The sequence below is a fragment of the Gekko japonicus genome, unplaced genomic scaffold (assembly GCF_001447785.1).
Source record: "Gekko japonicus isolate JY-2015 unplaced genomic scaffold, Gekko_japonicus_V1.1 scaffold431, whole genome shotgun sequence".
Lineage (NCBI taxonomy): Eukaryota > Metazoa > Chordata > Lepidosauria > Squamata > Gekkonidae > Gekko > Gekko japonicus.
Window position 1 is genome coordinate 134,113 of NW_015162492.1, and position 12,187 is coordinate 146,299.

General features: G+C 46.8%; 1 protein-coding gene across 2 annotated transcripts in view; it reads left to right on the forward strand.

Moving 5' to 3' along the window:
* The window catches only part of AP1B1 (adaptor related protein complex 1 beta 1 subunit), a 58,412-nt gene that overhangs the window by 41,659 nt on the left and 4,566 nt on the right, over window positions 1–12,187 (forward strand). For both annotated transcript variants that reach the window (XM_015406047.1, XM_015406048.1), the window contains exons 15-20: window positions 3,935–4,075; window positions 4,404–4,549; window positions 5,784–5,913; window positions 7,081–7,165; window positions 8,282–8,368; window positions 11,993–12,147. In XM_015406047.1, the coding sequence (XP_015261533.1) occupies window positions 3,935–4,075; window positions 4,404–4,549; window positions 5,784–5,913; window positions 7,081–7,165; window positions 8,282–8,368; window positions 11,993–12,147 (744 nt within the window). The remainder of the gene's footprint in view (window positions 1–3,934; window positions 4,076–4,403; window positions 4,550–5,783; window positions 5,914–7,080; window positions 7,166–8,281; window positions 8,369–11,992; window positions 12,148–12,187) is intronic.

Below are 12,187 nucleotides of genomic sequence, written 5' to 3' on the forward strand. Positions count from 1 at the left end.
GGAATTTGGCTGTAAAATTGTTCAAGGCTGATCAGTTGTTTCAGCTCTGGAAAAGTTGTTACTTTACTTCCCTCAACCCATCTGTCTAACGCCCTATCAATGCGACAGCCTAACTGGGCGTATGTCTCCCCTGCTTTACGTTTTATTTCCCTGAAAGTCTTTCTGCTTTGCTCTGCTGTTAAGCCATATTTGATCTGAACTCTGTCTTTAAAAAGTTCATAATTTGTTGTTTCCCCATCCCTCATCTCCCAGTAGACTTCACTTAAACCTCCACAGATCTGTGGTCTCAAATACACCAACCTTTCCTCTGGAGGTATTTGCATATCTTGACAGCATCTTTCAAAGCTGTATAGGAAAACCTCTACATCATCCCCTTTTTGGTACTTTGGGAATCTCTTTTGCTCTATTCTGGAGTTTTCAAAATTTCTCCCAGGCCCTCCAACCTCTGCTCTTAATTGGATTTCCTGCAGCTTTAGTTGGTATAATTCTGCTTGTGACTCTGCCTGTAATTTGGCTATTTGGATCTGTTTTTCTCTTTCTTCTGCTTGTGACTGTCTTTCTCTCTCTCTTTCTCTTTCCTCTGTTTTTAGCCTCGCCATTTGCAACTCTTTCTCTGCTTCTATTTTGGCTTTCTCTCTTTCTGCCTCTATACGTGCCAGTTCTACCTTCAATCTCATGTTTTCAATGTCAAGGGTGGGATTTTCTTCAGCACTCTCCCCAGCTGTTGCTTCATCTCCCTTTGCCCTGACATTCTTCTGCGGAGGGGCCATCTCTGTCACGAGTTCCTCCCTCCCACTACGCTAGCAGTTTGAATACAGTCTGGCCGCCTTGCCTCTCTGTATTCCTTCACCCTGCTTACGTGGGCTATTCTCGAATCGCGACGCTGCCACCACTTGTCACGGGCTCTTACAGGCCACCACCTTTTGGACACCACTCTCATGCGGGACACTGCTAGCTTTGGGTAGTAGCGGGGACCACTTACCCACTGATTTCGTTCTTCGTGATGAAACTCTCTTGGTTCACTCCAAGGCTCTTAAAACTGGTGGAAATTAGTGACCGGACTCCATTGTTTATAAGAATAAAACGGCTTTACTGTGACATCTCACATTTTCCTCCAGCACAACCTTAATCAGATACACGTTCCCTATGTTCCAACAATTAAACCGCTCCCTGGGATTCTTCCCAAAATGTGTCAGTTCCCAATGGCTGTTAGCCTCCAACCGCTCACAACCTCCTCACTCACTCTCCGACCTCCAACTGCCTCCCTGTCTGTTTTCTGCCCATCAACCTCCCAAACATTCCATCTCTCCACATCGCCCTATGTCTGCACATCGCCCTTCTCTAGGTGTTCCCTTTTTGGAATCCGTCACACCTGCCTTTCCACAAAGTACACGGATGAGCAATACATTGGTCGCCTCTTCTCGATGGGCTGCAGCTGTCGCTTTCGGTTTGGTTATTTCATTTATGTGCGTGTGGTCTGGTTTTTATGTAGTGTATATGTGCTTATACATTTTGGGAGATGTTCCATGGAAAGGGCAGGTAATTAATACTCCAGATTTTCCCCCCTCTTTTTTTTTAGGCCAGAAATGATTTGGTAAGTACGGGCAGTAGACTCGTCTTCAACAGAAAATGTGAACCAATAAGTTTTGTAGAGGCTTTACCGAGTTGGGTGGTGTAAAGCAGAGGCAGGACAGAGTTTACAGGGCTATTTTTTGGGCAGGAACGCACAGGAACGGAGTTCCAGCTGGCTCCCAAGTTGGCCATGCCCAGCAGGAACTCATTAGCATAATAGGCCACACCCAACAGCAGGAACACATTAGGATTGGCTACATTAGGGGTGTGTGGCCTAACATGCAAAGGAGTTCCTGCTACAAAAAAAGGCCCTGGGTTTTGACGACAAGGTAAACAGAATAACAAGCAAAAGGTGGGTGTGGCTGGATAACCACACATCTGGTAACATGTGGGTGTGGCCTAATGTGCTAATGAGCTGTGCTGTCAGGGGTGTGGCCCAATATGCTAATGAGTTCCTGCTGTTGGGTGTGGCCTATTATGCTAATGAGTTCCTGCTGGGCTTTTTCTACAAAAAGAGCCCTGGACTATGTGCAAACAGCTTAGAACAGACCTCACCTTCGGCTTCTTAGAATGGGCTGGCAGGAGAAGTACTGTGAGGGGACTGTCTCGCTTCATGGTAGCACAGCCTGTGACTAGCATCTGTGTGACGGAGTCTTGAGTGGCTAACTTCTTTCTTTCGTCCCTCCCTTTCTGTTTGTCTCTCTTCTCCCCCCCCCCCCCGCGCCTCTCTCTCTCTTCTCTCTGCATGTGGCTGGCTCTTCTCTGCACCATGCCTGCTTCTCTGCTTGGAGATGGGGGACGAATCCGAAGGGGTATGGTTCAGTCCTCTTACTAGCTTCCTAGAACATGCCCTGCCATTAAAGATCCTGTTCCCTCTCTCCTTTCCCCTCTCTCCTTTCATGGGTATTAGTAAGGAGAATTTATGTCCCAAATGTTGTGAACTTCAGAATCACTTGCCCAGGCCCTTCTTAGTATTTCTTGCAGCTTTAGCAAAGGCTTGCCCTTTTTACAGTGTTAGACTTCACAACCTTGAAGGCTACAGGTTTCCCTTATGGGGGGGGGGGCAGCCAATATTCCCAAGACCTCCTGATGACCATCTCACTTTTGCAGGTTGCAGCCATGTAGATTCCTTTATCTCACACAACCAGTGTGGTTTGACTTCAGGAGCTAGAGGTTCATGATTCCAGTTCAGCCTGACTCAATGGTTGGCTCTCTTTTGCAAGTCGCCAAAGACAGAGCCAGTTTTTAGTCTAATGCAATTCTTCCAGCTTCCTCTAAAGAACCCTGGGAATTGCACATTGTTGTGGGACACTAAAAAGACTCTCCACTAGTGGTCCCAGACCCTACTCCACCCCATGCTAGCAATTTTTTTTGCCATGTCACTTATCCTGATTTAACCCTGTAACACAGACATCTGTTAATTTTCAGTTCTTAAGTACAATACAGATTCAGAAGGAAGACCACCACCTTCCCTCTCCAGAAAAAAATGAGCTAGTTGAACTGGGAAACTGCTGCTGAGTTCTGCCCTAGATGATAAACCCAAAGCTCTCTGGCTTCCTCACCCTGTCTTGCTTCATGTGTAGTGTTCTGACGCTTAGCTGTGTTTAGATGTTGGCATAAAACGTGGCCTCGTGGCCCCAAGTGTCAAGGCTGTTTACATAGTATAGCACATTTTTATCCCACCCATCGTCCAAGGAGTTTAGGTCAGCATACATGTAATTCCCCTCCATTTTATTCTCACAACAGCCCTGCAAAGTAGGTTAGGATGAGAGTGGGTGACTGGCCAAGGCCAGAAAGTTTCATAGCAAGTGGGGATTTGAACTGAGTCTTCCCAGTCCTAGTCCAGTGCTCTAACCACTATACTGCATTGCTCTGTTCAGTATGATTTGCAGACTGAGCTCCAGGGCCTCTGGTAAGCCTCCCAGCAAGCCCACCCCAGAGGCTTTTCAGTAAGAGGCTTGGTTATGTATTAAACAAGCCTCCCTGCAAGGCGGCCAGCCCCAGTACCCAACTCTTCCCTTGCCATGCACAGCCACGGAGCTGCATGTTGTGGGATGCATGCTCTGGATCATGTAGGACAGCGATCAGTCCTAAAGGTTTGGCCAGGCATGTCCCAGAATCCTTTGCAGTGAATCCTGAGATGGGCAGACAAGAGATCCTCTGCTGATAAGTCTGTGGGTAATGTGCTCTGGAGGTGGCAAGTTGAAAGACACGGCGTACAGGCCCTCCTGCTCCTGAAGGGACACCTTGTTTCTTGCTCCTCTCCCTCCCCCAAGCCACCACATTGACACGTGTCTCCCTCCCGCCTTCCTTTTAATTTGCTCTGAGACATTGTAATGACTGATGTCCTTCTCCCTGGCAGATGAGCGGGCCCAGCTTTACAGCTCCCAGTGCAGTCATGCCCCAGAACTTGGGGGCACCCCTTGGAGGTGGTTTGGGAGACCTCTTTGACCTGGCTGGCAGCGTGGGCACTTTGTCAGGATCTTACGTGGCTCCCAAAACGGTGAGTAGTGCTGACTTCTGAGGCTTGCAAGTAACGAGAGCTTAGCTGTTGGAACCGTTGCTGGTGCCTGGAACCCTTTTCTCCCCCCCACCCCAAGTGTACATTCAGCGGAGGTTTCTCAAGTGCCTGAGTAGTGGAGCAGTTTTTCTTGCTGGCCATTAAAGAGGCCCTGGGCCCCTGCAATATCTTTCTCCACTTAAAAGCCCTGCAGATTGTCACGTCGGCCATCAGTACGAATCGAGCCTCTGATACGCCACAATTGAGACTGCATGGGCTGGGGACCATTGGGCTCAAGTTACATGGTGGTATTGGTGTTGTACTCTATTAGGTCTGGCTCCCGGCTGTGAAAGCCAAAGGCCTAGAAATTTCGGGGACCTTCAGCCGCCAGGTGGGCTCCATCTCCATGGATCTGGTCCTAGCTAACAAGGCCCTGCAAGTCATGTCGGACTTCGCCATCCAGTTCAACCGGAACAGGTAAAGCCGCCTCCTCCCTTTTCCTGTGCTAGGCCTTCCCCTGTTTCCCAAAGTGAGCCTCTTATCTGGAAGGGTGATAGGTAGCCAGCCTCGCATGATGAATCTTGACTCTCCGAGTGTCTGCTGTGATGAGCTTTCCTGACCCTCTAAGAAGTTGACTGAAGAGGCTGAATCTGCTGGGGAATTAGAACTTCCTGCAGGATCCCACAGAGAGACCAGTGAACTGGATGGTTCCTTGGAATCAAAGTGGCCCGCTGTGGATACATCTGTGCCAAATACATTCCTATTTGGGGGGGAGTCAGTGTGGAAACTTACTGTTTCCATGGAGTTATGGAAAACAGCTTTTGAATGTGTGTAAATCTTGGCATCCCCCCTCTTCCTGCTGCTGTTTCTTCTTTCTAGGTTAGGGTAAACAGATACGATATAACAAGAGCTTGGATCATAGATCTCCTCCTGATGGTGGTGTTCTCCCCCGCCTCACACCCTTTAAAAAGGAAGGACTCTGGTTTTTGATGGAGGGTTAACACTTCCCCCTTCCCACGGCACCATTTTTGTTTTAATTCCCACTCCTAAGTACTATGGGTACACGTATAATTTTTCTAGTGTAGGACTAGTAGTTTGGGTGGAGAGGGTGTTAGAACAGGAAAACTCCCCCAATGTTCCTCCCTCCACCTCAGCTCATCAATTTTTAAAGTGAAAATAAAAATGTGTTATCTCCTGTCCAGCATCTGTCTTGACCCTTTATATCTACGAGTGATGGGACTCGCATGATGAATGGGACGATGTCACGGTTGTATGTAGCCAGACTTGACAGCTACATGTTGAGATTGGCGAGGGCAAGCGAAGGCAATGTAAACAGATAGGTGAACTTTTCTTTTGCAAGGAGGACTGAAAAGAAAGCGGTGTTTACTTGGCAATGCTTTTTAAAAAAACCCTCTCCATAAACTGAATAGGGTCAGTTCTGTAGTAGTTATAGAATCAATACTTGGCTTACCATGAGAGGTGGCAAGAACCTGCCAGCAGCTAAGACTTTATTCTTGTTGAGTATCTTTGGCAACATCTCATTTCTGAGCTTTCTGTCAGCCTGACTGGCAGGAGCCTGGCATCCAAACTCCCATGGCACACGCAAGGGAAAACCTCCCACTGCTAGCATCTGTCCATCAATCCTGGTAAGTGGTCCTCCGTACTTGCATCCACCAAGTCACTACCTGTCACCTTTGATGTTCCTCTTCAGCTTCGGTTTGGCCCCCGCTGCTCCTCTTCAAGTCCATGCCCCTCTTGCTCCGAACCAGAGTGTGGAAATCTCCCTTCCCCTCAACACAGTTGGCTCAGTGATGAAGATGGATCCCCTTAATAACCTTCAGGTGAGCCAAGGAGACCTCCTGACTTGGCAGCTGATACTGGACTCAGGAGTCCTTCTCTCAAGGGCAGTACCATGAAATGAGGGAAAGATGGACCAGTCTGATTCCTTTGTACAGATACCAGTCATTAGCTTTTCCTCTGAGGTGGCAAGAAGAATAACTTTCACAGGAATTAACTTTGAGAGTTTATTCCAAAGTGAGCTACTGGCCAACTCCTGTGAGATTGCGGTGGAGTTAACTGGCCACTGGCTGCTTTATGAAGCATGTTGTTACTGCTTAGCATTCCTATAGAATTTCCAGTGTTCAAAATGTGTGTTATCTTTTAACCCTTACAACGGCCCTATAAGGTAGGTTAGTATTATTTGTATATTGCAGACTTTGGAGGGGGAGTGTTGGGCAAGACAATCTCAGCCTTAAGGCCACCTAATGGAGGCGATAATGGAAGGTGAGGTTTGGACAGTGGACCTCCTGGATCAGTGTTAACTTCACATGCAAGGTTTTACACTTTGCCCCAGTGAAGCTAAAGACACACAATACTGGGGCCAATAAACCTGTCTCTTGCTTGTACAGGTACATGTATAATTTTTCTAGTGTAGGAGTAGTAGTTTGGGTGGAGAGGGTGTTAGAACAGGAAAACTCCCTCAGCGTTTCTCCCTCCACCTCAGCTTGTCACCTTTGCCTAATAGCAGGGGCTGCGCTATGCAAATTCTGTTCCTGGGCAATGCCTTTCTGCACCAACAAAATTTGAGTGGTGCATGCTGGTACTACTTCATCTGCGTAGCCTTGATTTTACGACTTCATGAGGCAGAGCAAGAAGCAAGGCAGAGCAATTGGCATCCTGCTTCCAGCAACTTACTCTTACCCAGCCCCCCTCTGTGGCTTCTGAGATCTCTGCTGGCCTTGCCCAGACAGTTTTAAGCATATTGTAAGTCATAAGAGCTAAAAAACTGATTATAAACCAATTCCGTGTCCATTTGCACTCCTGCAGAATTGCCACATGTGAAGTCATGCAAAGACATCTTGTTTGGTGGACTCCAGTCAACATCTTTGTAAATTGCAGAGCTGGATGTTTATGATGCTCCCCCCTGTGTCATGGAGGGGTGAGAGGATGGGGGAAAGGGGTATATTCTGATCCATACTGGAAAGAAAGCCTTTCTCCTTCGCTTCCAGGTGGCTGTGAAAAACAACATAGATGTGTTCTACTTCAGCACCCTCTACCCCCTGCACATCCTCTTCGTGGAAGATGGGAAAATGGGTAGGTTGGCTGCCACAGAAGTGGCAGTGCATAAAAGATATTCCTCCAAAAGGAAATTGGAGGGGGCACTGAGATTTAGTCGCCATTTGTGTGAAGGAATTCTGTTGGCATTCTAGTCTCGCAACAGCCCTGCTCAGGTAGGTTTGGCTGACTGTACTCAAAACTGCTCAGTGGCCAAACAGAAGTGTGAAAATGGGCTGCCCGCATCCAAACCCTTCTGTGTGCAGTGAGGGAGGGCAGAAGGATGCTCTGAGAGTCCCATTTGATGTGTTCCCCACTCTGAGCCCCTTGGAGTGAATGGGCCTCATGCCACACTGGTTTCTTCCGTTCCCTGCCAGTGTTCAGCCAGCGATGACATCCTGAAGGAGGGGCTAAGGGGGTTCCCTGATGCAGCTGAAAGGTGCAGAGGAATCCCAGGAGCCACTGCCAGGAAAAACAGCCTCCTCTCTGAGCTCTGCCAAGTCAGAGGAGAAAGCAGGATAGCCATATGAACTGAACTATTCAGCAGCTGCAAAACTAAAGCCTGCCTTTTGGGGGGGGGGGGGGGGTAAATGCCTGTGTAAGTGGGAGTACCCCTTCAGTTTCAATCCCTGAGCCTACTGTGGACCACTGTGTTCTGTTTGCTGCACTGGCTTTAAATGGGGAGGGTCGAGGGCTAGGGTGCGCAGTGACCTGTGCGTGTTTGAGATTCCTAGTGAACACTAGGTGGCGCTAATTATCCAGGACAGCAGCTGCACTCTGTTTCGAGAACTCCCTGCTTATTTCATACTTTGGAGTTGAGCTTCAGCTTTTCATAGTCATTGTGACCGTTTTGTCCCCCTGTGGAAGGTCACTGTATCCACCATTGAATATGAAGGCATCTCTGTAAGGGTAGCTTAATGGGGCCTCTATGGTCACAGGCAGTATATCCCCGGACAATAGATGTCAGGGGACAAACTAGGCAAGGATATTGTTTTCATGCCCAAAGTACTGAATGAAAGCCTTTCTGACACCAGAAGGTGGCCTTCTTTTTAGGGTAGGGGCCACATGTCCAGTAACTAGCGTGGTCTATGTCTTGGGGAAGGGGTTGGCTCCTCTCCCCAGGGTTCACGCAGTGTTTTCTCCTTGCTCCCTCAGAGCGGCAGATGTTCCTGGCTACCTGGAAGGACATCCCAAATGAGAATGAAGCACAATTTCAGATTAAAGACTGTCCTCTCAACGCAGGTGAGAAAAGAGCTACCTGATCTTTCTTGGCTAGAATCACTGCTGTTCATAAGCCCAGGCCCTGCACTCCTTCCCTCCAGAAGGAGTCTCCCCTTCCCAGCTTGCAATTTCACACTTGCCTGGCTCTAGCATTAATACTGCCCAAAGGTTTTGAGACCATCCTTTTGTGCAGTGAGCCTAAAACACCTTGTTCCCATGCTTAAACAGATTCCATTATTCTGTCTTTGTTGTCTTTTCATAATACGCACTGGGCAAATCGTAGGTAATGAGTTTGAAATGGAGAAGCACAACATGATGCGTTGAGGCTGGTGGCCTTGGTTCCATGCCCCTAGTCTGCAGTTCTCCTCTGGCCAACTGCAGTAGGTCTGATCAGCATTTAATACTTTTTCTTGTCCAGTGGGAGGGTAAAAACACCGTTGGGAAGGGCCTGGGGCAGTGAACTCAGCACCAGTTCCCCTCCTTTATAGAAGAGCCCAGGCAGCAGACTTTTTAGGTATTACAAAGACTTAGTTTAGCTTCTTTTTAAAAAAAAATAGACATGTAACCTGCTAAAACCTGCTATCTCAAAAACAATCATGCAAGTCAGCTTTTCCGAAGGTCGTACAGCCATGTGCTTTGTGAGTCATAAAATGTGTAACAGGATCTTCTTCCCCAGGGCAAACCTTGCAATAGGACATGCAGAACCAGCAACATCCACTCTAGATTCCGATCAACAGTCAGTTTTCATTAACTGTAAAATCAGACACGGGTTATGTCAATCTAAGAAATAATAGAAGGTGCACCAAGCATCAGAAATGTAGGCAAGGGCCCCAAGGGTGCAGTGGTATTTTTAAAAGAGTGGAATTAATTTTTTCTGTCAACAGTAAGTTTCAAAATGCATCATGAATTTTTTATAACTCCTTCGTCTAGGGAATCAAACATACAACATCATCTATGCCTTAAAGAAAAATATTAAAAAGATGTAACACAAAATGAGTAATATAACTCTAAAAGACCTTTAAAAGATTTTTTTCAAAAACAAATGCTAAATAAAGGCATTGCAATGCCATATGCCTTGAAGTGATTTTGGATGGAATGTTGTCCTACTGATGGTTTTTGTTTTGTTTTTGTTGTATTTCAGGAATTGCGTTTTAATAGAGGTAAATTGTCAAAGCACACTGGGGAGTTTTTGCAAGCATCTTTTGATTTTACAAAGGGAATTTAAAATAGCTAGTACATGACCAACCAATATCAGTCCAGTTTTGGTCCACCTATGTGGGCTTCCAGTCAGTTTCCAGGCACAATTCAAGGTGCTGGTGTTGCCCTTTAAAGCCCTGCATGGCTAGTTGGGACCACCTACTCCCTTATGAACTTTAGTTATCTTCCAAGGGCCTGCTTTGGGTGCCCCTACTGTCTTGAGATTAGGCAGCTAGCAACCTGGCAGAGGGCCTTCTTTTGTGCCACCAAACCTCTGGAACTCTCTGGAACTGAGAGCTAGTTTGGTGTAGTGGTTAGGAGTGCGAACTCTAATCTGGGAGAACCGGGTTTGATTCCCCACTCCTCCACATGGAGCTGCTGGTGTGACCTTGTGTCAGTCATAAATTCTTTCAGAGCTGTTCTCTCAAGGGCAGTTTTCGGGAGAGCTCTCTCAGCCCCACCTACCTCACAGGATGTCTGTTGTGGGGAGGGGAAGGGAAAGGAGATTGTAAGCCACTGAGACTCCTTTGGGTAGTGAAGGGTGGGGTATAAATCCAATCTCTTCTTCTTCTTCTTCTTTTGGTCTGTAGTGTAAGGAAATAGTATTATGAAAATAAATGGAAGAAATGTGAAGATTTAAAGTAGCCAAGGACCCAGAACTCTTGGTTTGAGCCAAGTGTGCCATCTCTTATGCCCTCCTGATTTTCTGATATTAAAGGTAGATTCACACATTGTGTGTTAAGGTGTGCAATTGTGTTTTGAGAATACGGGGGGAAACTGAACTGCTCATAGAGAAAAACAGAAGCCAACAATAAAATCAGAAACCGCAGAAGCAAACAGGATGTAATGGAATCTAGGCATCAAAGTTCCTGAAAAACCTCCAGCTTGACTTGGTTCTGGGATGCCCAGAGGACAGGGGCAGGGTGGATTTGCCTTGTGCGAAATAGTTGAGAAGGCCCCTCCCACATAGCAACCAGGTCTTCCTATGTGTCAGTTCATGTGAGACATAAATAGCCCATGTGGTCTTCTAGACCAAGGCTGCTCAGGTCTTTTAAGGTTAAAACAAACACTTTAAATCAGGGCAGAGAAACCGACTGGTACCTCTGCAGATGTCACTGAATTGCCATGATGGGGTCCATTTAGTTGCTGCTGCTATACTCTGGCCCGATTGTAGTTTTCCAGGCACTCTTCAAAAGCAGTCCCATGTAGAGAGCATTGCAGTAGTCCAGTGAAGGCATGAATGACTGTGGCTACGTGGTCCTTGCACACTAATTACAAGAATAACGATTCTTTTGCTACCATGAAAACTATTCTGTGCAATGCTGCTGTGCCAGAGACTGGTGTTCTACGCTTGTGTGTGATCCACTGCAGAGAGAAGCCGCTGTGGTTTTTCTTTGCACTCTTTCAAAACTTTCCTTAATTCCCCCTTAAAGCAGTGTGACATTCAAGCCAGATTGATTTGGAATGCTGCCTGGGGTTTCACTCGACAGCTGCCGTGCTGGGTCTCTCGTACACTAGAACAAAACCTCTGTCAAGATCTCCTTTTCTGTAACCAAACTTGTCAAAACCCTAAACTGAGGGGAGAAATCAAATGCCATACTGCAGAATTCTGGAGGGATTTCTCCCCACCCACCCCCCGCTCCAAGGCTTCTGTTTTCTTGGGCTGAAAGCTTGCACTGTGAGTTGTTAGAGGTGGCAACTTGGCAAGTGATATTAGGCATAGAGGCACTTTCCTGGTTCTCTTTTTTTTTGGGGGGGGGGTGGCGGCACGGTGAATGTCATCTCCATGCTGAAATCACACCCCGAACCCATGGAAGTTCATCTAAGATTTCACCAAGCCCACATACTGGTTACAGAGGAAATCTTGACCGTATGGGCTAGAACCTTTTTGAAAAAAGTAAAAGCTGGGATTCTTTAAGACTCTGCAACAGAGATACCAAATCCTAGGGGGACACCCCACTGGTTCTCGCACACCTTTAGGGGACTAAATGTTTCTTTAAGGGAGGTTTTAATTGCCGCTTCCTATTTCCTGTTCCTTGATTTGTTAAATTGTTGTGAATCACTGTATGTTGCGGATTTATTTGTTTCAGTGCATTTATTCTAATGCCACTTCCTGGTTTTCTGAAGAAGCGCAAGATAGAAATCTATTAATTAGAATTCCATGCCTTGCATCACAGATGAGCAGTATTGATACGGTCCCACAATCAGGGCTGTTTGCTGAATGAAACACTTCTGCACTGAGAAGCTGGATTAATTATACGCATTTTATAATTGTTTCTGTATAACTTCTGGTTTTTCTAATTGTTCCCAGCCCTCCCTTTAAATGGGAGGTAGAATTGCCCACAAGCTGGGTTTTGCACCCGCTATCATATTCTCTGGTCTGACGGTAGGTGTACGTAGCCCTACTTCAGAATATGAGTTGGTAAAAGCAGTTTCCATTTCCCCCAGATGCGGTTAGTAGCAAACTACAGGGCAGCAATATCTTCACCATTGCGAAGAGGAATGTGGAAGGCCAAGATATGCTGTACCAATCGCTCAAGCTGACCAATGGAATCTGGGTCTTGGCAGAGCTTCGAATCCAACCAGGGAATCCAAACTTCACGGTAGGTTCCCTTGATCCCTTTTTGTGTCCCAGTAAGATGC